Below are 27859 nucleotides of genomic sequence, written 5' to 3' on the forward strand. Positions count from 1 at the left end.
TTCTATTCATCCTGTTTAATACACCTGGAAATGAGCCGAAGTGGTACCGTCTTTCCAACACCGCAAGGTCTCCACGGCCACAGAGCGGCACAGCGGGCAGGTCTTCTCCCGGTCAAACCAGAGGCAGAGACACTCTTCGCAAAATACGTGCTTTATAGGCAAAAGGAGCAAAGGTTATTGTCATTATTATGGAACCTGGGACCTTCTGCAGAGGCAAACGGTGCTGAAAATACAGGATGGTGTACAATGAGCAGGAAGCAGCGAGCATGTAGCAATGGAAAGGACCGCTAGGAGGGGCGCCAGAGTATTTGAACGAGCGCCCCTCTGTGGCACTGTGTGGAAATTCATTTTTTTAAAATAAAAAAATATTGACTAGTAACTTCTTGCTGCTCGGGAGCCACAAAGACACGAGCGCTGGTGGGTGCTGGCAGGTGCCCGAGGCTGCTTGCTGCTGGTGCCGGGCCCAATTCTAAGGAGGCTGAAATCTTTACCCTATCCCCAATTCTTTTTTCCTTCCATTTTTTAAAAATGAATTTCAAAGTGTTGACATATGCAAAGGGGGGGGGGGGGCTAGCTTCCCAGGCATTCAAAAACTAAAGTAAATAAAAGTAATTAGGATCTAAGCTTGTCCAGTGCCCCCCGCCCCCGGCTGCTGCAAAACAAAAAGCCCTCTTTTCAGTATTAGGAACTAACAGTGTACTCTTCCCAGACAAATCAAGAGCATGGCACTCTTAAACTCGGCGTCGTGCGTTCAAGCCCCATGTTGAGCAAGATTTCATGGAAAGTGCCATTGTGTGTGTCTGTGTGCCGCTGTGACACCTGCAATTTGTATGATCATTCCACCCCCCTCCCCCAGTTTGGCAAACTAAGCCCAGAGGCGACTTAGCAAGCTGGGTGAGGACAGCGCCACTGTGCCCAGGCTGCCCTGTACCCAACCAGTCCGCATTACCTGGCATAAGAGGATCAGGGGTTCCCGGAACTCAGCCTGGCAGATGGCACAGATGTCGCCAGCCTCACTGCACTGCTGGCTGGTGGCACGGACCCCGTAGGTCTGGAAAAAGGAGGCAGAAGCATGTAGTCAAAATGACAGGATGACACCGTTCAGTTTGACATTTCGATCCTGCCTTCTCCCTTGTCTTTTATACCCACAACAACCCTGTGAGGTAGGTCAGGCAGCGACACACAGGCTGGGTCACCCCGTGTTGGGTGTCAGGGAATCCGATCCTCCCCACCCACCCCACAGTAGGCTGCCAGGAACAAATAAACAAGGGGAATTCTTACCACGGTCTTTTATTCAATATTCACAGAGAAAAGCAGCCTCTTGGAGTAATAGCGTTGCTCCGAGTAATCACCACCCCACTTCTCTCCTCAATTGTTAACAGCACCACCCCCATTACAGTGGTCGCTTAGGGCCATTTGTCTCTGAGCCCTTTGCTCTCCTACTTTCAATGCTCACCGGGTTCTGGGAGAAGGGGGGTCTGGAATGCTTTCTAGTGATAACGTGCCAGCCAGCTGCTCCAGCTCTGCTTCCCCCTCGTCTTCCCCCATTATTTCCCAGCTTCTCTCCTCCTCTGCCTCTGAGCTATGGCCTCCCGCAAACCACTGTTGTATATCTATACAGTGGTACCTTGGGTTACAGACGCTTCAGGTTATACAATGGTACCTCGGGTTAAGTACTTAATTCGTTCCGGAGGTCCGTACTTAACCTGAAACTGTTCTTAACCTGAAGCACCACTTTAGCTAATGGGGCCTCCTGCTGCTGCTGCGCCGCCGGAGCACGATTTCTGTTCTCATCCTGAAGCAAAGTTCTTAACCTGAAGCACTATTTCTGGGTTAGCGGAGTCTGTAACCTGAAGCATATGTAACCTGAAACGTATGTAACCCGAGGTACCACTGTATACGCTTCAGGTTACAGACTCCGCTAACCCATAAATATTACCTCAGGTTAAGAACTTTGCTTCAGGATGAGAACAGAAATCGCACGGTTGTGGCGTGGCAGCAGCGGGAGGCCCCATTAGCTAAAGTGGTACCTCAGGTTAAGAACAGTTTCAGGTTAAGAACAGACCTCCAGAACGAATTAAGTTCTTAACCCAAGGTACCACTGTACTGTCTTCCTCTTCTCTGGAAGGCTCAGGCTGGGCAGGAGGTCTCCACCATTCCTCCTCTGTCCAGTCCCTGATACCCTGCAGGCTTCGTGGCTGAGGGAGATTCGAACCCCGGTCTTCCAGGTCCTAGCTTGGGACTCTTCACTGCTATACCACACTGCCTCTCAAATGTGAGACATAGGGCTAGTTGCCTGCATGAAAGTGACTCCAATGCAAAACATCCCTACAACACCCCAAGGGCCGCACTCCCTTCTGGGCAACTTTCTGAGGGCCAGGGGCAAAGGTGGGCGGTACAACAAATATAATTTTTTACCTTTGTGCAGTGGGATGGCTTCCCCACGCACCCACCTTGGTCCTCCCATCCAGAGAGGCAAGACCAGGCATAGGCAAACTCGGCCCTCCAGATGTTTTGGGACTACAACTCCCATTATCCCTGACCACTGGTACTGTTAGCTGGGGGTGATGGGAGTTGTAGTCCCAAAACATCTGGGCAAGAGGCATGGCCAGAATTCAAGGCCACATATCCAGCCAGGCAGAAACACTTGGGTGTCAATCAGGGCTGGTGAGGGGTGTGGCTGGGGACTGAAGGTGTGGCCTAGGGAGAGTTCTGAGGGCCAGGTAGAGAGGGCTGGTGGGCCACATTTGAGCCTGTCTGCTCGCCTTTGTCTATACATTTAAGCACTGGCTGCCATTGCTTCTTCATTGCTTGCTTTGGGTCGAATACAGCCGAGAATAATTTCCTGCGATTTCCAGGGATGTGCTAACTTAGCTGGACTCCTCAAATCTTTCCTAACCGGCGCAATGCTAGCAATTCCCCGCGCTCCCTGCAGAGCAGCTTGTCAGTCACTTGCCGCTCCGATGGATGCTCTTCCTTGCCATTGTTGAAGCATCCAATTATCTTAATTATAGGAAAGCAAAGCAGCTGCCTACCTACCTGGGGGGTGCAAAGGACCTTCAGTGCTTTCCTCACACTTCCCACGCGACCGCAGATGTCAAAAGACTGGAACAAAAAGAGGTAGAAATTCACCGTAGGATGAGGGGGCGGGGGGGGGGGAGAGGTGCTATTTCTGTCTTTCAAGGAAAGCGACAGCATTTTCTCTGAAGCGCGATCAAAGCTTCGCCTGTTGAATGGCAGCCTGCTGGGAGGCTGATAAAAACAACACTGGCAACTGAACCTGCACTCTAGCACAGTGTGAATGGGCGCTGACGTCCTCGCAAAGGAACACAGAATGCTGCTTTATCTCAGATCAGGCTACTTGTCTTATCTAGCCCAATGTTTCCTACTCGGGCTGGCAGCAGCTGTCCAGGGTCTCGAGCAGAAAATGGTTTTTCTCATGACTTGCTGGGATTTAAAAAAATAAAATAAAAAATATAATACTACATTTATATCCCACTTTTCCTGCAAGGAGCTCAAAGCGGAACAGCTGGTTCTCCTTCCTCCTCATTTAATCCCCACAACAACCTTGTGAGGTAGGTTAGACAGTAAGTGACCTAAAGCTTTCCCCACCCCTGACCCTCAGGCCGGCCACTTACTTTGCAGAGGCTGTACAAGATCAGGAGAATCCCCCCGAGGAAATAGCTGCTGGACGGGTCGTCCCCCATGATGTATTTATACCACAGCTGGATGGGGACCAGGGAGCGAAACAGCTGGCTCAGCTCCTCAATGACCAGGTAGAACTTGCCCTGTAGGAGAGAGGGAAACTCAGGTAAGGCCACTTCCAGGCTATCACCTGGAACCATAGAACTAGCAAATCCAGGTTGCCCAGTTCATTTATTCCTTTATTACACCCAGCTGTTCAAATGCACCCCTCTGCAGCAACCTGGACTGAACTATAAACAGGTTTGCCGCTTCATCTGAGGTTTCAAAGGACCAGGTTTAAAGCATATCATAATAAGGAAAGAAAGAGCTTTTGAACGGGTGTTTCCTGTATGTAAAACTTGCTAGGAGTTCATTTGAAGTTCTGATTTTGTTTATTTAAAGCAGGGTTTCCCAAACTTGTGTCTCCAGCTGTTTGGGGACTACAACTCCTATCATCCCTAGCTAGCACGACTAGTGGGAATTGTAGTTCAAAAACAGCTGGAGACCCAAGTTTGGGAAACCCTGATTTAAAGGATTTGTCCCCTGCTCTTCAGCCCCAAAGGCTCCCCTGGTGGCTTACGTATGATCTGTTACAACCATACAGTCCCTGCCCCCACAGTCTTACAATGTAAAAGGAAAAAATGACACACAAGGCAAAAGGAACAAGGAGGGAAGAAGAAAACACCAATCAAAACTCAGGCACCCGTTTCTTAAACTGTCGTTCCTGTATTGACCAGCTAGCACATTTCGGGGTGGGGTGGGGGGCTGGATGAAGCCTGTCTTTCGGCAAAGCTAACAAAATGTGCCTTCTGCTTCTCTGTCCCCCTCCCCTCCCGGGCCGCTAATTTTGTTTTCTGTGCCAGACACTCTACAATACGACATACATTTATCAGTAATTCCATGGCTATGGTTTTCTATTTTCTTTTGACTGGGATTGTTTCCTACATTCGAATGAAGTTTCTTTCTGAGCATCGGTCCCTGAGTGTTGTAATAAAGAGAGTGAATGACTGCTTTGCTCGGCTCCCAGGCATAGCTGTCAATTTTTCCCTTTTCTTGCGAGGAATCCTATTCAGAATAAGGGAATTTCCCTTAAAAAAGGGGAAACGTTGACAGCTATGCTCCCAGGCCCCCTCACCCACTCGCAGGAGCTCAGCAGCCTGGCAGACGGCACTTGGGCCCTTTTGAAAACCCAGGACCAGGATCTTTTCCCGTGCATCTGTCCCGACGCGCTCGGCTTTAACAGAGCAAACCGCTGTGGGACCTGCAAAGCAATTTAGATCAGTGTTTACCTCCTGGCTGGCTGCCCTCCTGGGAAGAGGAAGGCGGCTCAAAAATACAGTCGTCATATCTTCCAGTCCCAGGGGGTGCTGTGCCTCTCGCCTTTGTCCCAGCCTTCTCCTACCTCTACAGCCCTTCAGATGTTTGAGGAGAAGGTGCCCAGTCTGCTCAAGTTGTGGACAGGGCTCAAATCAACTAAAATGTCCAGGGCAGCTGTTTACCAGCTCCATCTGGTACGCAGGCTGAGACCCTACCTGCTTGCGGACTGTCTCGCCAGAGTGGTGCATGCTCTAGTTATCTCGTTTGGATTACTGCAATGCACTCTACGTGGGGCTACCTTTGAAGGTGACCCGGAAACTACAACTAATCCAGAATGCAGCAGATAGACTGGTGACTGGGAGCGGCCGCCGAGACCACTCAACACCAGTCTTGAAAGATCTACATTGGCTCCCTGTACGTTTCTGAGCACAATTCTAAGTGTTGGTGCTGACCTTTAAAGCCCTAAATGGCCTCGGTCCAGTATACTTGAAGGAGCGTCTCCACCCCCATCGTTCTGCCCGGACACTGAGGTCCAGTGCCAAGGGCCTTCTGGCAGTTCCCTCACTGTGAGAAGCCAAGTTAGAGGGAACCAGGCAGAGGGCCTTCTCGGTGGTGGCACCCACCCTGTGGAACCCCCTCCCACCAGATGTCAAAGAGAAGAACAACTACCAAACTTTTAGAAGACATCTGAAGGCAGCTCTCTTTAGGGAAGCTTTTAATGTTTAACAGACCACTGTATTTTAATACTTTGTTGGAAGTCGCCCAGAGTGGCTGGGGAACCCAGCCAGATGAACGGGGTATAAAATGTTGTTGTTGTTGTTGTTGTTATATCCCACCGGGCAGCTGTCAAAAGCTCAGGAGGAGGCTGCCTTATACTGTCAGGCCACCTGCAGCTCAGCGACACTGCCTGGCTGCGGTTCTCTCTCCCAGACCTACTTGGGGATGTCAGGAATCGAACCTGTGACCTTCTGTGTGCAAAGCAGATGCCCTAACCCCTGAGCTACAACCCTTCTCTTCAGAACATCAGAATGTGCCTTATCAGGTCATTGGTCCATCTAGTTCAGCCTTGTCCATATTGGCTGCTAGCTATTTTTCCGGGGCTTTCCAGGCAGATCCTGGGACCTTCTGTGGGCAAAACAGGTGATGGATATTATTCAGAACCATGAGGACTAGAACATTTATTGGGGGGGCACATCTGAGCATTAGAGCATCCGCTTTGCATGGGGAAAGTCCAGGTTCAACCCCCCAAGACAGGGCTGGAAAAAGATCCTGTCCAAAATCCTGCAGAGCTGCTGCCAGTCAGAGTTGGCAGCACCAAGAAAGATAGACCGATGGCCTGACCAGTGAGCTCCCTATGTCATCATTGTATTATTGCAGTAGCCAAAGGCCATGGCATCTTCCGAAAACATTGACAATCACTAAATAGACAATAAAACCACGGTCAAATCTGCTAAAATTATGTAGGATAAGAGGCAATTCTCATACAGAATACACAAACTAAATATCTTAAGTCCCCCAGTGCTTGAATTTATATACTGGGGGAGTTATTCGCACTGCTGCTTTTGTAGACTTGAGAAACATTTAAAAGAAAAGAGGTAACTCGTGTTTACACGGCCGATTTCCATCCATTCTCCAATACTGGCTCCTTGCTGCCAGTGAAAACCAGGGGGATTAAGCCCATTAGGGTCCTGGAGGAGAACAGCAGGCTCAGCCCCCTCCCTCCCTCCCCCCCCCGGGGGTCCCCCAGGATGAGATCACCCGGCAAAGCTGTCCTCCTCGCTCTCTCCCTCTCTCGCTGAGCAAATCGAAGGGCTTTGGAGAGCTTCGGCATTTCAGATGATCTCATATCCCCCGGGAAAGTGAGTGAGGTCACGCCAGCCGCTTACTCAAGGACCCGGCCGCCCCCCGCCTCCGCCTCCCGAGGGGCCCATCGCGCGGAGCAAATCTGTAATGGCAACAGCCTGAGATCCCAAGCACAGGCCATTTAGTAGATTAGAAGGGAGGCTCTGGAGCAAAGCGTTCGGCTCCTCGCAGGGGGTAGCCGCTTGCTAATGAGGAGGCTGTCAGCGGCGTTTGGCAAGGCAGGCAGCCTGCACAAAGTCCTCTCGGCTCCCTTCCCCTCTGTTGTAGGTGCAAAGTGAGGAAGGACTTGCAGGTCTTTTGGGGTTACTTTTGCCTTTAGGCCTAGTCCGGCCAGCTCACCAGGTAATGGCATACCCTCCAACATTTCTCCAATGAAAATAGGAATGTAGAGGGATGCGGGTGGCGCTGCAGGTTAAACCGCAGAGCCTAGGACTTGCCGATCAGAAGGTCGGCGGTTCGAATCCCTGTGACGGGGTGAGCTCCCGTTGCTTGGTTCCTGCTCCTGCCAACCTAGCAGTTCGAAAGCACGTCAAAGTGCAAGTAGATAAATAGGTACCGCTCCAGCAGGAAGGTAAACGGCGTTTCTGTGCACTGCTCTGGTTTGGAAGAAGCGGCTTAGTCATGCTGGCCACATGACCTGGAAGCTGTATGCCCGCTCCCTCGGCCAATAAAGCAAGATGAGCGCCGCAACCCCAGAGTCGGTCACGACTGGACGGGAGCTCAACCCGTCACGGGGATTCGAACCACCGACCTTCTCATCGGCAAGTCCTGGGCTCTGTGGTTTAACCCACAGCGCCACAGAAACCGGGATGGCTTCTGTAAATCCAGGACTGTCCCTGGAATATAGGGACACTTGGAGGGTCTGTAATGGTACAGACTCCCGTCCAGGGTGACCCACTCACAAGGGAAGTTAAGGCGACCGCATCAGGCAGCAAGATCTGGAGGGGCAGCCAATCCCGATGTAGATTTTTATCCCCCCCCCTTGTTCCTTATGTAGCTCTTCACTCATTCCCCTTCTTCCCTGGCGGGTGAGGGAGCCATTTTGTGGTTTGCCTCAGGTGTCCAAATATCTTGGGGCAGCCCTGCCTCCCCACCCCCACCCCAGACAGTTAAATGCTGCCCAGAGGACATAGGTGTACAAACTGGATTTGGAAAGCTTGGGTCCTAATTCTGAGGTAGCCATAGACTGATATAGGCCATCTGTTCGAAAAACTGATATAGAAACACAGGAAACTGCCTTACAAGTCTTCAGTCCATCTAGCGCAGTATTGTCTACACTGACTGGCAGCAGCTCTCTAGAGTTTCAGGAACACAACACTCCCAGCCCTACCAGGAATTGCCGGGAATAGAACCCAAGACCTTCTGCATGCCAGGCAGATGCTTTGCCACTGAGTTACAACCCTTCGCCAATGTTCTGTCTGATCCGAAGGAAATTCAAGTCCACAGCAATGCCGTCTGCAGCATGTGAAAATCCTAAGAGCAGGCTTGCTAACTCTACAGAATAGGGATTTTTGTGAATATGTGTTTAAGACAGAGATCCACAGGCATGTGTGTGAGTAGATCAATCAACGACAGGCTCGCCCCCTCTCCATTAAATCTTCTGCCCGAACAGGTTTTTCAGGTGAGAAAATATTCCATCCTTTATTACTGGAACGTATTTATAGGATCACACACACCCCGGGATTGGGAGATGATGGACCTGTATCGGTTGAGAAGTACGCACAATCCCGCTGATCAATTCACATTTTCTACCAGTGTTTGCAAACAAAGCATACAGGCCAGGCATTTTTCCAAACCAGAGTGGCAGCATCAAGGCAGGACTCTGGAGGCAGCTGTTGGGGGTGGGCGCTCAGCAGAATGAGCAGTAGAGTCTCAAAATCTAAGGTGACTGCCTTTCCTTCGCAAGCTACTGTCTGAAGACAGGGCCCCACTAACATAATTGGTGTGGGACTCCAAACTTGGGGTATGAATGTGGCCCCTCAGGACACTCTACCTGGCCCTCAGGGCTTTCCCTAGGCCACACTCCTTCTCATCAGCCCTGCTTCACACTCTCCCTGAGTCTTTGAGCTCTTCCCAGGCCCTGTGCTTATCCAGATGGATCAAGAGGGGTGCGCAAGCGTGTGTGGAACTGCTGCCCAAAGGTCAAAACTCACAAGCGGTGCTCCGCCCACTCTGGCCTCTGGCTCCGCCTACCACTGGGATGGGGGTGCCCCAAAGGAACTGCAGTTCGCTCCCAGTGGAGAGTCTTAGAAAGCACAACCAGTGAAGCACAATGGGTGTAACATCATCATCATCATCATTTCAATTTATATACTACTCTTTATCGGAAGATCCCAGGGTGGTATACAACATTAAGAAACACATTAGACAGGGTTGCCATATTTCAAAAAGTGAAAATCCAGACACTAAGGGGGTTTTCTGGGGTGGGGGCAAAGTTGTTGAGCTTTTTCTTTTCTTTTTTTAAGGGTGGGAGCAAAATCTCCCCCCAGAATGAAGCTTTTCAGCTATTTTTAAGGAAAATCACCAAAAAACCCCAACACTTCCGACATGGGTTGTCACATGCACAGGTTTCCCTAAACATTTTTTGCCGATTTTCTTATATTCCGCCCGGATGCTATTTCCGACGGATGAATCCCAGATATGCCCAGGAAATCTCAGACATATGGCAGCTGTACATTACAGAACATCAATGATAAAAACATAACAAAAAGCATAGACAGCCTAATAATAAAATATCATAATAACAGTCCTCTTCCCCACACTATGACAAACCATAGATTATTTAATAGCGATAGGCGGCGGTAAAGAGGAATTGTTTTTGCCTGGTGCCTAAAGTCATGTAATGATGGTGCCAGGTGAGCCTCTCTAGGGAGAGCATTCCATAATCAGGGAGCCACCACAAAAAAGGCCTGTTCCCTTGTTGCCATACTCCGAAGCTCTCTGGGATGGGGAAAGAGAGAAGGGCCTCTGATGACAAGCACAGGGTCCGGGTCAGTGCGTATGGGGAAAGGCGATCCTTAAGGTACTGAAGGTCACAGTCTCCACTGAGTGGTGGCATGCAAAGGAACTTTGTGTGAGAACAACCGTTCCCTCCCTCCCTCCCTGGCGCACCTTTCAGAAACCGCCGTTATCCCTAACCTGAAAAGCCCAACGGATACCAGAGACACAGCGCTGGAGCGCTTTGAAACAGCTGCGGCCCTCTCTTCTCTCAAGAGAGCCTTGGCTACACCTCTCCCGAACGCCCTCCATTAAAAACAACACAACAAGCAGATACCATTTGGGTTCAATAGAAAACGAATTAAAGTAAATTAAAACGGCCAGAGCCATGTGGCTCCTCGAAGCGCCTATTGTTGTCCGGGCAGCAAATGGCAGGTTCTCATTTACACTGCTAAGGAGCGACAGCTTGAGGGGTATGGGTGATTATTATTTTTTAAGGCAAGCAACAGAAATACTCGTGATGGAAATTTGGGAAATGCCAGACGCCTCCTCTTCCTCCTGGTGCATGCCAGTCTCTGAATGTGAAGGGAGGGGAAACAGATAGAGAAAAAGTTTTCCTCCCTCTCTCCTAACGCTAGAACTCCTGGTTGTCCAACGAAGCTGAATTTTGGGAGATCTGGGACAGGTAAAATGGAAGCACCTCTTTGTGCAGCAGTACAGAGTTAAACTAAAGAACTCGGCAGTGATGGCCACCAATTTGGAGGTGTTTTTTTTTTAAAAGATTAGGCAAATTTTGGAGGTGCATGAGGTCATGGCTACCAGCAGTGGCAAACCTACATTTTTGGGACCCTGAAGCCTGAACAGTTAAGGCTTCACAACCAGCAAGGAGGCCTCATCTTCTTTAATGGGGTAGTTCCACAACAGATCACCACATACATACATACAATCAGATTTTTACTAAAGATGCTGTACTGGATTATCTCACATGTCAAAGTCACTGGCATAAATAAAAAATTCCTATGCCTTTTTCAACCATGGGCCGGTCCACCATCCCTCAGACCATGTGGGGGGCCAGACTATATTTTGAAAAAAAAATATGAACGAATTCCTATGCCTCACAAATAACCAAAAGATGTGTTTTAAATAAAAGGACACATTCTACTCATGTAAAAACATGCTGATTCCCAGACCATCCGCAGGCTGGATTGAGAAGGCGATTGGGCTGGATCCAGCCCCTGGGCCTTAGGTTGCCTACCCCTGCCTTATAGTTTTTTAGTTATGGGGGGGGCAGGGTGTGTGTGAAAATTAGGGGAAATTGGAAATGTTATATACATGCATTACGCACTTTTTCAAGCAAAATTTCAAGCAACGTGGTCTAAAGTTGCTTCTGGGGCCTCTGAGAATGAAGGGCCCTCAAGATTAAGCGTCATTAGTTTAATAGTAGATGTGCCCCCGGCTACTAGCTACAATGGCTATGTTCTGCCTCCATTGTTGAAGGCAGCAACGCTTCTGAATACCAGGTGCTGGAAAACACAAGAGGGGAGAGTGTGGTCTTGTGTTCAAATCCTGATTGCATCTGACTGGCCGCTGTAAGAACAGGATGCTAGACTAGATGGGCCGTTGGCCTGATCCAGCAGGCTCACCTCATGCCCTTATGTACAAAACAGCAGATGGCTCGAGACAACACATAGGTTTTCTGTCTTTTCTCAATGACCATGAGATCTAGAAGCTTGCCTCTTTTTTCTTTTTTAAGGGATTTTAAGAACTCATACAAAGCTAAGGGTTTTAGAATGTCGAATTCCACTGAGAACACACAAGCGCAGGGCTGGTTTTAAGACACCGTCCTCAGTCTAGCGCTCAATAGGGTCTTGTTTTCAAGGTCGGCAGGAAGAAAGACGGCAACTCGAGATGATGATCAGCGTCTCGACAAAGAGAAAAAGTATTTTCAGAATGAGGCATCTGTGCTGCGAGCCATTAGGGGGCCCCTGACAGATGCAATCTTACCAGCCTCCTGGTGCGGTTGAAAAATACAGGCACAGTCTCTTTCTTCTCTGGGACAAGGATTAATGAGGACTTGGGACGGCTCTTAGACAAGCAAGCAAAGGCTGTGAACCTCTTCCAGCTCTGCAATTTGTCTTGGGCTGACGATTTGCATCGTTTGCATGTTGGATGGGTTTTCACCACCATCACCCGCTCCCCAAGCTGGATTATGCCATGACCCAGCCCATTAATCTCCCCAAATAAAATAATAATCATAATCATTATCATCAGAGGCTTGCGGTAGGGGGAGGGTGGCGAGATTCTTGGACGACCGCCAGGGGTAAATTAATATTTTTTCTTAAGTACCCCGGCATCTAGGGACAAACCTTTCCAACCACACCTACTCACGCAAAACCCATTTAGAATTACTTTGATCCCCTGGCTTGAAATCTCAGCACCGGCTGAAGGATGATAATTGTGTGCGCTTAACACAGAGGTCCCCATCTGTCTCCCGCGCAAAAGTGCTTCTGTACAAATGGGGGGGAATAAAGGTGAAACGGGGAGCAAAGGAGGAGAACGGCCAAACCATCACCCCTGCTTCTCATTTCCATTAAGAATATAAGAAGAGTCCTCCTGGATCAGACCGGTGGCCCATCTAGCCCAGCTCCCTGTTCTCACAGCGGCCAACCAGGCGCCCCAATGGGAAACCAGCAAGCAGGATCCGAGCACAAAAGCATCTCTCCATTTCCTGTGGTTTCCAGCAACTGGTATTCTGAAGCGTTGGTGCCTCTGACCTCGAAGCTGCCTTACATTGAGCCAGACCCCTTGGTCCATCTAGACCAGTGGTGTCTACACAGACTGGCAGCGACCATCCAGAGGAGACGTTCACCAGCCCTCTCTTGAGATTCCATTAGGGGTGGAACTTGGGACCTGCTGCATGAAAAGCAGCTGTTATACCACTAAGTTTGGACCCTTCCTCCCTGCAGAAAGATAGTTCTGTTCTCATGGCTCGAAACAAAAGGCTGAATTAAGTAGGTAGCTACCGGGCCAGACCATTGGTCTGCCTAGCTCATTGTGTTGGAAATTTTATTTACAACATAACATAACCCCCCACCCCCCCCCAATACAGAAAACCATCCTCATTAAACATGAACATAACATACAATGAGCCTAACATACAACAATACAAACAACCAAATAAAAAACTTCCTTTATCCTGTATCTGGTCTCCTTATTTACTTCTTATAAGCTGTTTCCTTTATGAATAATTATTTTCTAATTATAACTCTAATATCCACAAAGTCTCCTGCAGACATTAATCGAAACAAGTCCAGGTATGTATTTTAGGGCACTGTTTTGTGAAGTATTCTCTGCATTTCCCCCATGCTTTTTGAAACTCTTGTCTAGTGTGATCTCTAATTGCCTCTGTTAATCTAGCCAGTTCAATATACTCTAACAGTTTGTCTTGCCATTCCTTTTTTGTTGGCACAGTTTCTTTTTTCCAGTTTTTAGCAATTAGGATCCTTGCCGTTCCTGTGGCACAGAAGAATATTTTCTGATCTTCTCTTGCTATACCTGTGTCCGTTATCCCTAGCAGAAAAGCTTCTGCATTTTTCATAAAGTTATACTTAAACATTTTTTTAAGCTCATTGTGCTCCTTATTGAGTGGCAGTGGCTCCCCAAGGTTTCAGGCAGGGGGTCATCCAAGCCCTATGTAGAGATCATAGAATTGTAGAGTTAAAGGGACCCCAAGGGTCATCTAGACCAACCCCCTGCAATGCAGGAATCTCAACTTGGTCATCCAGGAGCTCATCTGCAGCAGCATTGCTGGTCATTCCCCAATTGGTCAGGCTCATTTGACAACAACAAGAAACTGAGCCTTAATGTCGACGGCCTAGTCTTGTGGAACACCCTGCCACTAGAGATCCAGCAGGTGCCCTCTGTTTCAACTGCGTGCTGAAAGCTTTTCCATCCTGTCTGATTTACGGAGGCAATTAACAACACACCTTTGCATAATAGTTAGATGGCTTCTGAATTTAACTTTTTTGTATGGTTTCTATTGTATGGTTTCATGTACAATTGTTGCAAACTGCTCTGGTTTTTTATTTGGTTTTTAAATAGCAGAATATAAATGAACTCTTTGGATAAGTAAACTCTTTGGAAAGAAAAGGATGGGAGCCCTAGCCTGATCCATGACACCCCATGCAGAGGCAAAAAACAAAATAAAATCATCTTAAAAATAAGATCTGCATCCCAACCAGAGTGAGAACAGAACTCTCTCTCTGACTCTCTGTCTCTTTACCTTTGATTTCACGGCAAGTATGATTTTCGGCAACGCGACAACCAGACACTTCAAACCGATAGTGAGGTATTTGAGGACAAAGTCTGTGATCCCCACAATCCACATCAGATCGAAGAAATCCAGCTTCTCCAAGTTGGGTCTCAGGAAGATGAGGCTGAAACGGGCAGGACAGGAAGAGGCGAGTCTTTTATTTATTTATTTTTAACACTTTACACACCAATTCACTTAAACAGTCCACTAAGCGGTTTACAAAGATACAGCTTCCTAAACCCTGGTTTGAAATTGGCTCGTTTCAGGAAAAGCAGAGTTAAGATTAACTACAGTTTGCTGAGTTCAGATAACCCAAGAACATCAAAGCTTCTAAATTCTTTCCAGATGTTGTGGAAACAGAAGGGGGAAAGGATGAGACTGCTGGGCAGCAGGGTTCCGGGAGGAATCTAGTTTGTTCCCATCATGCTAAAACATAGGGAGGCAAACTAAGGCCTGGGGGCCGGATCCGGCCCAATCAACTTCTAAATCTGGCCTGCGGACAGTCCAGGAATCAGCGTGTTTTTACATGAGTAGAATGTGTACTTTTATTTAAAATGCATCTCTGGGTTATTTGTGGGGTGTAGGAATTCGTTCATATTTTTTTTCTTCAAAATATAGTCCGGCCCCCCACAAGGCCTGAGGGACAGTGGACCGGCCCCCTACTGAAAAAGTTTGCTGACCCCTGTGCTAAAACATAGCTTTATCATGACATTCAAGCAAAGTCACTGTAAAAGGCAATAGAAAGCAAAACAGGAACTAACATATTTATCGCACAATTCTTGAGAAAAGAGATTTTCCAAAAGGCAGAGGAAATGAAATAGCAGCCTGAAATCAATATAGACGGCACACTATAGAAGAGGAAATAAATGCAAAAAGACCTTATGCTTGCAATCCTAGATCAATCTATCTAGACTCAAGCCCTGTTGAACTTGATGGGACTTACTTCTTAGTATACATGTGTCTGATTGGTATGGCAGGAGTTGATCAGTAAGTTTTTTGATTCAAAGGAAAAGAATAAAAGGGGTGGACATGGATGGGAAAATTCATATTTTTCTAGAGAAAGTTGTTGATAATATCTTTATCACTTACAACTATAGCAACGGCTATTTGTATTTTTAAGCATGCAATACTTTTGTTGTAATACTGTTGTGAATTTGTCTTTTTTTAAAAAAAATGAATCAAGGAACATTATTCTCAATGGAAAAGACAGCGACTGAAATCTAGCAACAGGTGGTTTTTTTATTAAGTTTTTCTTTGTTTACAAAAGTACGAGCATTGTCTCTTTTCTCGTGTTGTAACGCCTTTTCTATATATCAGCTACATACGTTATGAGACATTAGTGTTACTTTGAGAGTCTATTGTTCTGCAGAGTGTGGTCTGTGAATCTAGCTAGAGAGGGGAATTCTCCCCGTTGTAATCACACAGAAAGAGAGATTTGTAGAGTAAGAAAATAGCAAAAAATTTCTTGCAGGAAGTACATAATTTGGATAGAAAATTTTAAAAGTCCAACAGCCTATATTCCCACGCTTTACTTTGCTGCGTATTTTGTGGTTTTAAATCTCTGCTGGGCTTCTCACACTAAAAGGGTACTTGCTCCAAAACTGGACCTTGGCATCCAGGGAATTCTCATTTGATACCTTTTTTGTTCTCCCTTGCCAACACACAATCTGGAGGTCCTTTGCTCTAGCTGCTTTAATCCCAGGCAAACCCCTTTCTGCAAGCAGAGTTGCACCCACACTTCTGAAAGCAACAGAACACTCTGAAGCCTCATTCCCATCACATTCCCAGGATGGTTAAGCTCTGGCTTTGCTTCTTAATTAGGCAGCGACTGCGGGATATGATTTCATGCTGGGTGGGAACATCAACGGGCTTGTTTGCGAAGTAAATAAACGAATGGATGGGGATAAACAGAAATCAAAATACTCACAATATGGGCACATCACAATGGAAATTAAACCCTAAAAACAAAAAACAATCGAAAATGAGAGACCTCCCAAAATGAAAACCCAGCAACACAGAGATGGGAATGAAAGAAATTGATTTTTAAAAAGCAAACAGGCGGACACACACACAACTGAATCCACAAATAAATTAGATCGGGGAAACGGAAAGAAAAACAAAAACAAAATAGCAAATCTGAGCAAAGAGAAAGTCAACCAAAGATCCAGGCTGATGTCTGTGCTTTCTAAGTTTATGAGGTGAAGATAAACCACCCTTCCTACCCAAAAGGCACCCCCCCCCCCCGATTTCCATTTGATACCAAACATCACTCAGTTTTGCAAAACATACCTGTGGATTCTCATCCAGGGCCCAGAATATCCAGATTTAAGAGATGGCCTTATTTTAGATCACACAGCCCAGTGCTATGATTTGCACATTGTAACCCATCTACACCAGCAGCCTCACACCGCTTTAAACAGCCATCGCTTCCCTCCAAAGAATCATGGGAACTGTAGTTTGTTCGGGGTGCTGAGCTGTTAGGAAGACACTCCCTCCGAATCTCTTCAGAGAGCTACAATTCCAGGAGTGGTTTAATAGTCAGTCCCCTTTCCCAGAGAATTCTGGGAATTGTTGCTCTGTGAGGAATATGGCGATGGGGGTGAGGCGTCTCCTAGCAACTCTCAGCACCCTAAACAAACTTCCTTGGGAAGAAGGATCGGTTGTTAAAGCACCCCGGAAATTGTAGTTCTATGAAGGGAGAATAGAGAAGGGAGAACAACTCTCAGCACCCTGAACAACTATAGTCACTGTAGACAATGCTGAGCTGAGATGCAGGCCTTTTTTGCGGCAGTAATCACACACCTCTTGTTTTGTCGCTCATGGCAGCCATTTTGTGCTGGCACCCACATTTTCATCAATATGTGAGCACGGGGACACCTTTTATTTTTTACCAAAAAAGGAAGGAAGAAAGGAAGAAAGGAAACACTGGCTAGATGAATCAGTGGTCTGACTCGGTGCAAGGCAACTTCCAATGTTTCAGACGCTGGAGAACTCCAACTCCCATCAGTGCCAGCTAGCAAGGTCAATGGTCACAGATAATGGGAGTTGTAGTCCAGCAGCTCCTGGAGAGATGCAGGTTCTCACACCCTTGTTTATCTGGCTGTGAGCTTTCTCCAAGTCCCTTCCAGTCACACACAAGCAAAAAAAAAAGTGTTTCTCCCCCTTTCATTCAATCCCTCCTTGCTCTTCTGATGAGTGGCTGGCTACCTGTTTTTCTCAAGGATCCAAGCCGTTTTGCTTACCTATTGTATAACTGCTGGGAGCTGAAAGTATACAGCAAGTACAGGGTGTTCCCTGTGAGGAAGGCCAGGATCCAGAACACCACCAGCACAGACCGCTTTTCCTGAGGAGAACAACAACAACAAAAAGCCCAATGTGTAATCCCAGAGACTCCAAAGATAATTCTCTGCCACCATTAAGACTAGCAACTTGCTGTATGAAAAAAAGAACTCCAAGACTGCTGAACCTACTTGTCCCTGTCTCTGCTTTCATTGCCTGTGGTGAATTTAGTCCCTGGGGAAGGGATGGGTCCTCTCCAGTTCTAAGGAAGTTCATAATGTAAAACAAAACAAAACCCCACACTTTTTTTGTTATGTAATCACAGAAAAATAAGCAGCAAAGTTCAGCTGATCTTGACATTGCCTTTCCATGGAGGATGTTCCTATTGGTTTAAAACCTATCTTAGGAAAGGAACTCCTCTTAGCCCTTGGGTTTCATTATGCCAGGAGTCCAGAGATCTCCCTTCAGACCCTTCCACCCCACTGCCAACTGCCAATCACTGTCCAGAGGCACCCTTTGGGCATCCCTGTTCCGCAACTCACCTTCAGGGACACCTGTTCTCGGAGAGTCGAGTTTGCATATGCGAACGTGCTTGCCATGCCGATGCACAGAGCAATTCCTACAGAGAGAAAGACAAACACTACCTGTACATCTACCACAGAGGTCACCAACCTAAGGCCCATGGGCTGGAAGCGGCCTGCAGAGGCCGTTTGACCGACCCATGAGCTGCCCCAAACCAAGCCACCTTCCCACTGTGCTGAACTGGTGCGGCAACTCGCTTCCACGGCACCGGAAACCGCGTCTGCGCAGACGCAGAAAAACGCTGTCGCATGCGCAATCCAGCCCACACAGGGCTCTCCGCGGGACCAATCTGGCTCAGGAAAGATAAACCTTGCTGACCTCTGATCTAGCACAACGAACAGCAGCCATGTCATCCTGCGCTCCTATACGAGGGAAGCAACCAACCCCATCCAAATCCTCAGTCACCATTCTGAGAGCAGGAGTGTGGATGGGAATCAGAACCGTAGCTACAGCGGGGGGGGGGGCCTAGCCGGGGGGGTTGCCCCAGGTGAAGCCTCCAGAGAGACGCCATTGAGGCTCCCAGCCTCTCTCTCTCTCTCTCTCTCTCTCTCTCTCTCTCTCTCTCTGTGTGTGTGTGTGTGTGAAAATACATGGGAGGTTGGGGTGTGTGCCCAACTGGGTCTTTGACCTGGGTGAAATAAAGCCTAGTTTTGCCCCTGGATGGAATATTTCTTCTGATGCATTCAGTGACACAGTGGTCCGGGATTGCAGGGGGTCAAAGACACCATTACTATCTCTCCAGTAGGGTCCTTGTCTCCAGGGGCCTACAGCTGTCCAATCAGAATGAAAGTAGCTTTTAATCCACTGAAATTAAGTCTTTTCACCCTCTGTGCTGTTTCAAGGGGATGGTGAGCAAGTTCTGCTACATATATAATGGACCTTCAAGGAAAACACAACTGAAGTCACTCCGAAAGAAGACATCGGAGCACTCCAAACTACTTGTCCGTGTGCATACACAGGAAATATTAGACCTCGCTGAAAGGTGAACCCTTGAGATTATTGCATGATTCTAAGATTATTGTATTTTGATTATGAATATTTTATTGGGGAAATCAATTATAATGAAATAAAGTAATTCAGAGCAAAAAGTGGGGGGACGTGAGGAGGAAAAAAGAACAAAGATATGTATAAGAAAGTGTGGGGGGGTATGTGTACAAAAATGCAATGTAATATACCCCCATACATTCTTATATAAATTGATATACAGTCGTACCTTGGAAGTCGAACAGCCTAGCTCTCGAATGTTTTGGCTCCCAAACAATCGAAACCTGGAAGTAACTGTTCCGGTTTTCGAACGTTCATTTAGAAGCCGAATGGTCGACCAGGTTTCCGCGGCTTCCAATTGGCTGCAGGAACTTTCTGCAGCCAATCAGAAGCCGCACTTTGTTTTCAAATGTTTTGGAAGTCGAATAGACTTCCGGAATGGATTCCGTTCTACTTCCAAGGTACGACTGTAGTGTTATTATCCTAATACATATGTAGATGTCAATAGCCTCCTTCATTCTGTATAAACTCATTTCAAATGTTGTCATATTTATCCAGACAAAAGCAGCGAGTGTCTTCCTACGGTTGGTCCATTGATTAAAGTGTATCCTATTTTTATACAGTCGTACCTTGGAATCTGCTCCGGAAGTCCATTCAACTTCCAAAACGTTTGGAAACCAAGGCGCAGATTCCAATTGGCTGCAGGAGCTTCCTGCAGCCAATCAGAAGCCATAGAACCTGCGTCGGAAGTTTGGGTTCCAAAGAAAGTTCACAAACCTGAATACTCACTTCTGGGTTTGCGACATTCGGGAGCCAAAACATTTGAGTTGCAAGACATTGACTTCCGAGGTACGACTGTGTTGTAAGATTATTGTATGATCTTGGAAGGTTGTATAATCACAGAGGTGTGTGTGTGTGTGTGGTTGTGACTACCATGAAGGGCCCCGAACTCCTGGATTTGCTGCTACACTACAGTGGTACCTCGGGTTAAGTACTTAATTCGTTCCGGAGGACTGTTCTTAACCTGAAGCACCACTTTAGGTAATGGGGCCTCCCGCTGCTGCCGGAGCCCGATTTCTGTTCTTATCCTGAAGCAAAGTTCTTAACCTGAAGCACTATTTCTGGGTTAGCAGAGTGTGTAACCTGAAGCGTATGTAACCCGAGGTACCACTGTAGTGGATTCACCAAGTTCTTACATTTGCTTCAAGTGTTAAATGAGAGGCCTTACCAAGCTTATGCTGGAAACAGACTTTCGCCAAGAGGATCATGATGAAGGGGAGTCCCTTCTGCAACCAGGAGACGACTGCTTTCAGCTCCGAAAGAGCAGGGGCTGGTGTCCCGGGCTGATCCTCAGGCCCCTCCTCGGTGTGTCCGTGGCGGTCGCCGCCGGCCATGTGCAGCAGGGAGGAACCGCGCTGGTGGCTGTGGTGGTAGTGGTGGGGCTGCTGCCGGTGATGGAAGGGACCTCCCTCTGGCCGGCTGGGCCCCTCCTCCCGCGAGGAAGGCATCTGGATGAACACCTCCCCGCCTCCCGCCGAGGACCCCAGGACCAAGCTGGATTGGAAAGGGGTGGCTGCGATGGTGCCCGAAGGGATGCCCCCCAGTCCGGAGAAAAGCTGCTGCGGGGAGGGAGCTTCCGTCTTGAGACCTTCGAAAATGCCGCCTTCATCCACACTCGTCTCGGAGGAGATGGTTTGACTCCGGCTTCTGGTATAAACACACACACAGACATCCAAGTAATAATACAGTGGTACCTTGGTTCTCAAACGCCTTGGTTCTCAAATGCCTTGGTTCCCAAACACCAAAAACCCAAAAGTAGATGTTCCAATTTTTGAATGTTTTTCGGAAGCTGAACGTACGATGTGGCTGTCAGCTATTGTTTCTGGGGCACCTGCACCAATTAGAAGCTGCGCCTTGGTTTCTGAACATTTTGGAAGTCAAATGGACTTCCGGAACAGATTAAGTTTGGTGCTTTTGTTTGGATTAAGTTTGGTGCTTTTGCTATATATTTTGCGTTTTCGTTTTTGAGGCTTTTTCGGTTAATTTGTTTTTGTGACTGTGTAGAAACCAGTTCAGCTACTGATTGATAGTGTGACTGTGGAAATGGATAAAAGCCCCCCATCCAAACAATGACTATCATCAGTGCAGGTAAGAAAAAAAATGAATTTTAATTTTTATAATCTACAATACTGTCTTATTTATTTTATAGTACAGTACATTGATTATTGCTTTCATTTTATGGATCATGTAAAATTCATGTTAAATTGCTGTTTTAGGGGTTGATTTTAAAAGTCTGGAACGGATTAATCCGTTTTGCATTACTTTCTATGGGAAAGTGCACCTTGGTTTTGGAACGCTTTGGTTTTGGAACAGACTTCTGGAACGGATTAAGTTTGAGAACCAAGGTACCACTGTATTAATAATAATAATAATAATAATAGTAATAAGGAAAGAAAGAAAGAATCAGATTAAACTAAAATTTGTTTAATCAGGTGCTAGCTTGAATGCAAGGAAAAAACTTTCTCCTTATACACCCGGTAGATCGCTGCAATCTGTGGGAAAATCTCTCCTGCCAGCTCCAAAGATCTCAGAGGGCTCTTGCTCTGAAGTGACTCCAAGAAGGGATTTTATTTCATTTTTAAAAATAATTTTCATTGGTTTTACAAATACAAAGTACTAATAAACACAAACTAACAAGAACATATCTATGTGAGGAGATTCTCCGAATCCTGAGACCTCCCTCCTACCCTTCCATGGAGTCTTATTTTAAACATCTACAATTGCATATTCATCTGTACACCAATTTTTATATCAAGCCATATTGTCCTTAATATTCTTTGCACTACAAGCGGGTCAAAATCCTGCTCTTGTTTATATCTGTTTACAGTGGTCTCCTAAATAACTTTAAAACTTTCCCTATTTTTTTATAACAACAGCCACCCAGGTGTTATTAGCTCAGAGTTGGAAAGAAGACGAAGTCCCGACCAGAGAAGAATGGCAAACCAAGCAGATGGAATATGCTGAGATGGCAAAGCTGGCTGGAAAACGCAGAAACCAAGAGGACAAAAACTTTATCCAAGAAGGGATTTTAGAGTGTCTAGCCCTGCTCTGCAGGGACGTGGGTGGTGCTGTGGGTTAAACCACAGAGCCTAGGGCTTGCCGATCAGAAGGTCAGCGGTTCGAATCCCTGCAACGGGGTGAGCTCCCGTTGCTCGGCCCCTGCTCCTGCCAACCTAGCAGTTCGAAAGCACGTCAAAGTGCAAGTAGATAAATAGGTACCACTCCAGTGGGCAGGTAAATGGCGTTTCCGTGTGCTGCTCTGGTTCGCCAGGAGCGGCTTAGTCATGCTGGCCACATGACCCGGAAGCTGTATGCCGGCTCCCTCGGCCAGTAAAGTGAGATGAGCGCCGCAACACCAGAGTCGGCCATGACTGGACCTAATGGTCAGGGGTCCCTTTACCTTTACCTTTTACCCCTGCTCTGTGAAACAGCCTCCCTGTCAAAATACAACAGGCGCCCAGATATATACACCTTCCGGAAACAACAGCATTTTTGTTCCGATAGGCTTTCCCAGCTGGATAAATGGGTCTGTACCACTTGTCAGTTTTGCTTTTAAATCACAGCATCATAGAAATTTAGCTTTGGATGGGGACCCAAGGGTCATCTAGCCCAACCTGCTGCAACGAAGGAATCACAGCTAAATGCATTTGTGGCTTTTGTGGCTTTAATTATCTCACGGGTAAATCATCTCGGGACTGTGGTTTAGAGGGGGATTGAGAAAGTAATTGGAAGAAGGAGGTGGAGGAGAAGAAAGATATTTCAAAACACAACTTGTTAAAAGAAGAAGATGATCAGCAAAAGTCTGAAGCCACAAAGAGACACATGGGAGCTGTGAACTCTCTCCGGGTTGTGGATCCATCCCTTGCGCCCCAACTCCTCCAAGTTTAGAAACTATGTGTGCAGCCAGGCAGGCCCCCTATGGAGTTCACCAGCCTCACTGGACCTCTTTATCGACTCCAAGCATCTCCCAAGTCACACAAAGCCACTGCTTCTCAGATATTTTTATAGCTACTCCTCAAAGGCTAGGTTCACACACGAGACACACAGGGAAATAAAACAGTTAGCAAGATACTTTGTCATGTGGCTTTATGCCCCCACCTCCAAATTAACGGGGCAATGTTCCTAATCGGATCTCCCAGGGCTCAGGAATTAAAAAATAAACCACAAACACCGACATCTCCCTGCTCTTCCCTAGGAACATGTGAACCATGTACAGAGCATCTCGATTGCCTGGCGAGGTCGCAACAGCCCGATCCAATACTATGGGGGTCCTCTAGGGTAACACTCCCATAGGAGGCACCCAAGAAAGGCTTGGCAGAAAGACTTCTATCTTTAAGTGGGGGGTGGGAGCAGTTGTGCATTTATGGTTCCTTTTAACCCGACACGGCTGACTTTGCTTTGTGACATGGATTTTTTAAAAAAATCCTGCCATAGCCACTTCAATAACACCTCTGAAATCTGCCGGCAACCAATCAAAAACAGCCCTGAAAAGTCTAAAAGTAAATACAGTATTTTTTGCTCTATAAGACTCACTTTTGCCCTCCTAAACAGTAAGGGGAAATGTGTGTGCGTCTTATGAAGCGAATGCAGGCTGCACAGCTATCCCAGAAGCCAGAACAGCAAGAGGGATCGCTGCTTTCACTGCGCAGCGATCCCTCTTGCTGTTCTGGATTCTGAGATTCAGAATATTTTTTTTCTTGTTTTCCTCCTCCAAAAACTAGGTGCGTCTTGTGGTATGGTGCGTCTTATAGAGCGAAAAATACGGTATTTAAACCAACAACCCACAATTAAAAGAAATGCAAAAAAACTTCTTGGAGGCTTTTATGATTAAGCAGCATATACCGCTTATGTTAATTATGTGAAATAATTAATGACAACAGGGAAAGCAACACGGGCACATGCCGAGTCCCGAGTCCAAAAAGGGTTCTGTTTTTACCAGTTTGCTCAATGAGGGAATTGAGGAGGACAGCGAGGCCTCTACTGGTACCAAGTTCCATAGGTGCAGAGCTACCACCAAGAAGGCTCTGCAGCAACGTTCTTCAGGGAGCGCCTTCCATAGAACATAAGGGCTCATATGAAAACAGGCTGCAAGGTCTGCAGGCTTAGGCCATAAAGCATAGAACCTGTAGCCCCCTGGATGTTGTTGGACTCCAGCTCCCATCAGCCCCAGCCATCATGGCCAATGGTCAGGAACGGTGGGAGTCATAGTTCCCCACCCCATTCCTGCTATACATGGTTTGGGTCCATTTGGATACATAAAGAGCCACCTTCTCTTTTAGAAACCTATGTGTTATTTAAGGAAGCACTGAGAGCCAGTGTGGTGTAATGGTTAGAGAGCTCAGCTAAAATCTGGGAGACCAGGGTTCAAATCCCTACTCAGCCACAAAGCACATTGGGTGACTCTGGGACAGAATCTTTTGTCTCTTAGCCAGTGTTAGAAACTCAGTTACGTAAGTTAGACACCAAATGGCTCTGTAAACCAAGGTTACAGTCACCAAAATGGAATGTCCGGTTGCCATTTGGGGGCAAGATGGCTCTAAAGTCTTATTTTTCAAAGGATGGGCTGACCGAGATTGATTCTCAGTTAAACATGTGGCTAGTTCAGATGACAACCTTGAGCTAAGTTCGGAACTTTGAGAACTTAAAAGAAGAAAACTAACTTGATCCAGGGACAGTCCACATATCTATCAGCTGATTCCAATCTCTTTTTCTTAATGAACCATTCATAACTGTCAAGGAACTGCCATCAGCTCAGAGGCGAGAAATAGAAGGGCAGTTGTGTTACAGGGAGCCTCCAAAAATCTTGCGAAGCAGTTCCTCTTCCGGAGAGGAGGAAAGCCCCACCTCCAGTGGAGAAGAGGTGCAAGGACCAGAGGATGCTAGTGAGAGCCTTAATGCCGCTCCTGAGCAAGCCGGGGGGGGGGGGCGGGAGCACGCCCTTGCCACCACCCATCCTGCGCAGTAGCCTGGGGCGCAGGGAGGGGAGGAAACGGTTGTGGGTAACGAAACTTTTATGTTGGGGGAGGTACAAAAAAAGACCACTCCCGGATTCTGCTAGCGATTGAGCCAGCCATGAGCTTTGGGGCTCTTCACTGTAAATAAAGGCTGTAAAACACAGATTGGAGTCCTGCCTGCTTACTCTCGAGCAACTGCAACTCCACCTGACAATAACGTTAGAATATTCTTCGCAACTGTGAGCAGGGCAGTGGGGTGAAGCCTAGCTACAACAATTAACTATCACATTGTTCACTGCTCCCGCTCAAGCTGAACAGGGAAAAAAAACACATTTTGGTTCCTGAAATTCTGATTGTGCAGGTAAAATAGAACAGATAGAATTCTATAGGATGGGGTATTAAGTGTGTGAAAACAGGCAAGATCCGATGATCCCCAGGCAGGCACCTCCAGATGGTGGAGACATCAGAAGCCATCCTGGCACCCAGGCATCTTCACTTGGTCGCAAATGGCCAATAGCCAGGTGCAAAATGCGCCTGGTGCCTGCCTAATTGTGAACAATCCTCTTAGCCTAACCTAGAATTGTTGTGGGAATAAAATGGAGATCAGGGGAACCACATATGCCACCTTGAGCCGCTTGGAAGTGTTTACAAATCCAGTAAACAAACTGTGGCCTTTCAGATGTTGCTGTGGGACTCCAATTCCCATCAGCCCCAGCCAGCATGGCCAACACTCAAGAATGATGGGAGTCCAACAATATTTGGAAGGGCACAGGTGTCTCTACCCGCATCCCTAGTGAGTTGTTAAGATAGAAGGATGCCGTACATTTAAAACAGAACTAACCTTTCAGGAGGCAGGCTGTCCGTGATGCTGCTGTGCCGTCTCTGCATCTTCCTTAAGACTTTAAAACACAACACACTCAACATTAACGTGGCAGATCAATGGTGGCAGCGAGGAAGTAGTGGCAAGGATTGGAGAGATGGCTGGAGCACAGACGGGGCCCCCATTCACTCAGTGGCAGGGAGCACAAAACTCTTACTGGGAAGGCTGGACAAAGACCATACCGCAAGGCAACGGGCGCAGAGCAAATCTCGGAAGCTCCACAATAGCGGCGCCCAGGAGAAACAGATCTCTGGAGGAAAGTCAGGTCCTATCCTTTAGGTCAGTAGCTGCATCAAAAGCTGACGACCACACCAAGCTTGTAATGCAAGGAAGGGAAGCGGTCCCTGGAGAAAGTGATGGAGAAGTGGTGGCTGGATTGGAGCGTCAACTGCGTGGTTCTCCAGATGTTGCGACTCTGAGAGATTTTGCAAAGGAAAAAGAAATGAGGCAGGAAAAATAGGAAGGAGGGGAGTCAGAAGACAAAGGGCTTCTCGCAGCACCTTCCTAGGCCACCCTGGCCAAATGAGCATCCCCTCTCCCCAGAGAACCCTGAGAATATAGTCCCGAGATGAAGAACACAGATCTCTTCTAGTGCTGTTTTAATTTGTTTGCAATTTCATGACCACTGTGTATTTTTCTTTTCTTTTCTTTTTACATTTTATGGCATTGCTTTGAAAACATTGTGCACCATCCAATGAACTTAGAGGTTAACAAATGGCAGAAGAATGTGTTACAAATAAATAGAGAATTTAAAAAAGCAATTCATAAATACTTTCAAGGAAAGCACAGACAGCAAAATACAGTTACTGATGCAAAAGTATTTCGAAAACAAAGCTATAATCATGGAGTGACCTGCAATAGTCCAGACTGGATTTCAGTTGCGCCTGAAAACCTGAGACAAGATGCATCTTCTCCAGATAGGGTCACAACTGGTATGTTGGTTAAAAAAACAAAAACATGTCCTGCCCATCACTGTTACCTGAGCTTCCCAGTTAATGCCAAGTCTAGAATTCTTTCCCCTCATTCTACATATGGTTCTTAGCTGTAGTTTTTCACTGGAGGTGAGTGGAATTAACTTGATAACTGCAGCACCCTTCATCATACTTAGGCTGTGAGCACATCATACAGTCCCCCTGCACCAGAATTCTGGGAGCTGTAGTTTAAGGGTGCTGGGAATTGTAGATCTGAGAGGGATAAACTAGAGTTTCCAGTATTCTTTGGTGACGGAGAGTGTGTGCTTTTAATATACCACCTGGCCCTATTCCAAGACAGACCTGTGGCCTGTCTAGCCCAGTTTGCAAACACTGACTGGCAGCAGCTCTCTGGGAAATCTCTCCCAGTCCTACCGACATTGGGGACATGAACCTGGGACCTTTTGCATGAAAAGCATGTGCTCGACTGCTGAGCTACGAATCTTTCCCCTTGAATGCTCCCCTATGCATACAAACAAAATTTATCCCTGCACATGCAAGAACAAGCAGGTCAGGATTCTGGGTCGAGACTCCTCCCCGATGGGCTGGTTGTTTACATGCAGGTCTATATGACCAAAACTTGGTGGGGAGGAATATACCCTAATGCCAGCGGCTAAAACAGCAGCCTGAAGTGGTCCTGGCTTTCCACCTCAGTGAGAATTAGGCCCTTGATTGGATGTTCCTCTATATTTAGAGCGAGTGATAAACCTGGCATTCAACACTGGGATGTCTTGCTGCTTGGCCAGGGGCATGAGATGGGGGCGCAAATGATGGAGGGGACAACCTTAACCCCCCCATCCTTAACTCCCCCCCCCCCATCTTTCTTTACCCCTGGCTTATTTTTATTCTACAACCAGGAAAGGAGAATAAAAACTCCTTGGAACTCCCAGCCACCCATAAAGCAAGAAAGCGATCACAAATGAATGGAGGAATAAAAACATACACCATCCCCATCCCTCCGCGCCTGATGGAACATTATATTACCTGGTCCCCGGGCTGCGAGGCGGATCGGCCCCTCCCTCTTTGCTCCTCCCTC

General features: G+C 47.2%; 1 protein-coding gene across 1 annotated transcript; it reads right to left on the minus strand.

The window, feature by feature from the left end:
• Window positions 1-27859, minus strand: RNFT2 (ring finger protein, transmembrane 2). The gene is made up of 10 exons (XM_080986381.1): window positions 27808-27859; window positions 25814-26267; window positions 20187-20665; window positions 17935-18011; window positions 17356-17456; window positions 14084-14237; window positions 3639-3788; window positions 3040-3105; window positions 950-1051; window positions 1-150 (listed from the first exon to the last, which is right to left on the minus strand). The coding sequence occupies exons 2-10, from the start codon at window positions 25894-25896 to the stop codon at window positions 16-18; spliced, it is 1347 nt and encodes a 448-aa protein (XP_080842507.1). The 5' UTR covers window positions 25897-26267; window positions 27808-27859; the 3' UTR covers window positions 1-15.

The sequence above is a fragment of the Podarcis pityusensis genome, assembly GCF_964106645.2.
Source record: "Podarcis pityusensis genome assembly, chromosome: 16".
Taxonomy (NCBI): domain Eukaryota; kingdom Metazoa; phylum Chordata; class Lepidosauria; order Squamata; family Lacertidae; genus Podarcis; species Podarcis pityusensis.

What these genes read in the sequence shown, in the direction of transcription:
- RNFT2 (XM_080986381.1), bottom strand. Translation starts at nt 25,896, where the DNA reads ATGTTGAGTGTGTTGTGTTTTAAAGTCTTAAGGAAGATGCAGAGACGG. An exon ending in TACTTGCCGTGAAATCAAAG is followed by an intron (nt 3,789 to 14,083) that starts GTAAAGAGACAG and finishes TCTCTCCTACAG; the next exon opens with GGCAAGTTCTACCTGGTCAT. An exon ending in TCTTGTACAGCCTCTGCAAA is followed by an intron (nt 3,106 to 3,638) that starts GTAAGTGGCCGG and finishes TTTTTGTTCCAG; the next exon opens with TCTTTTGACATCTGCGGTCG.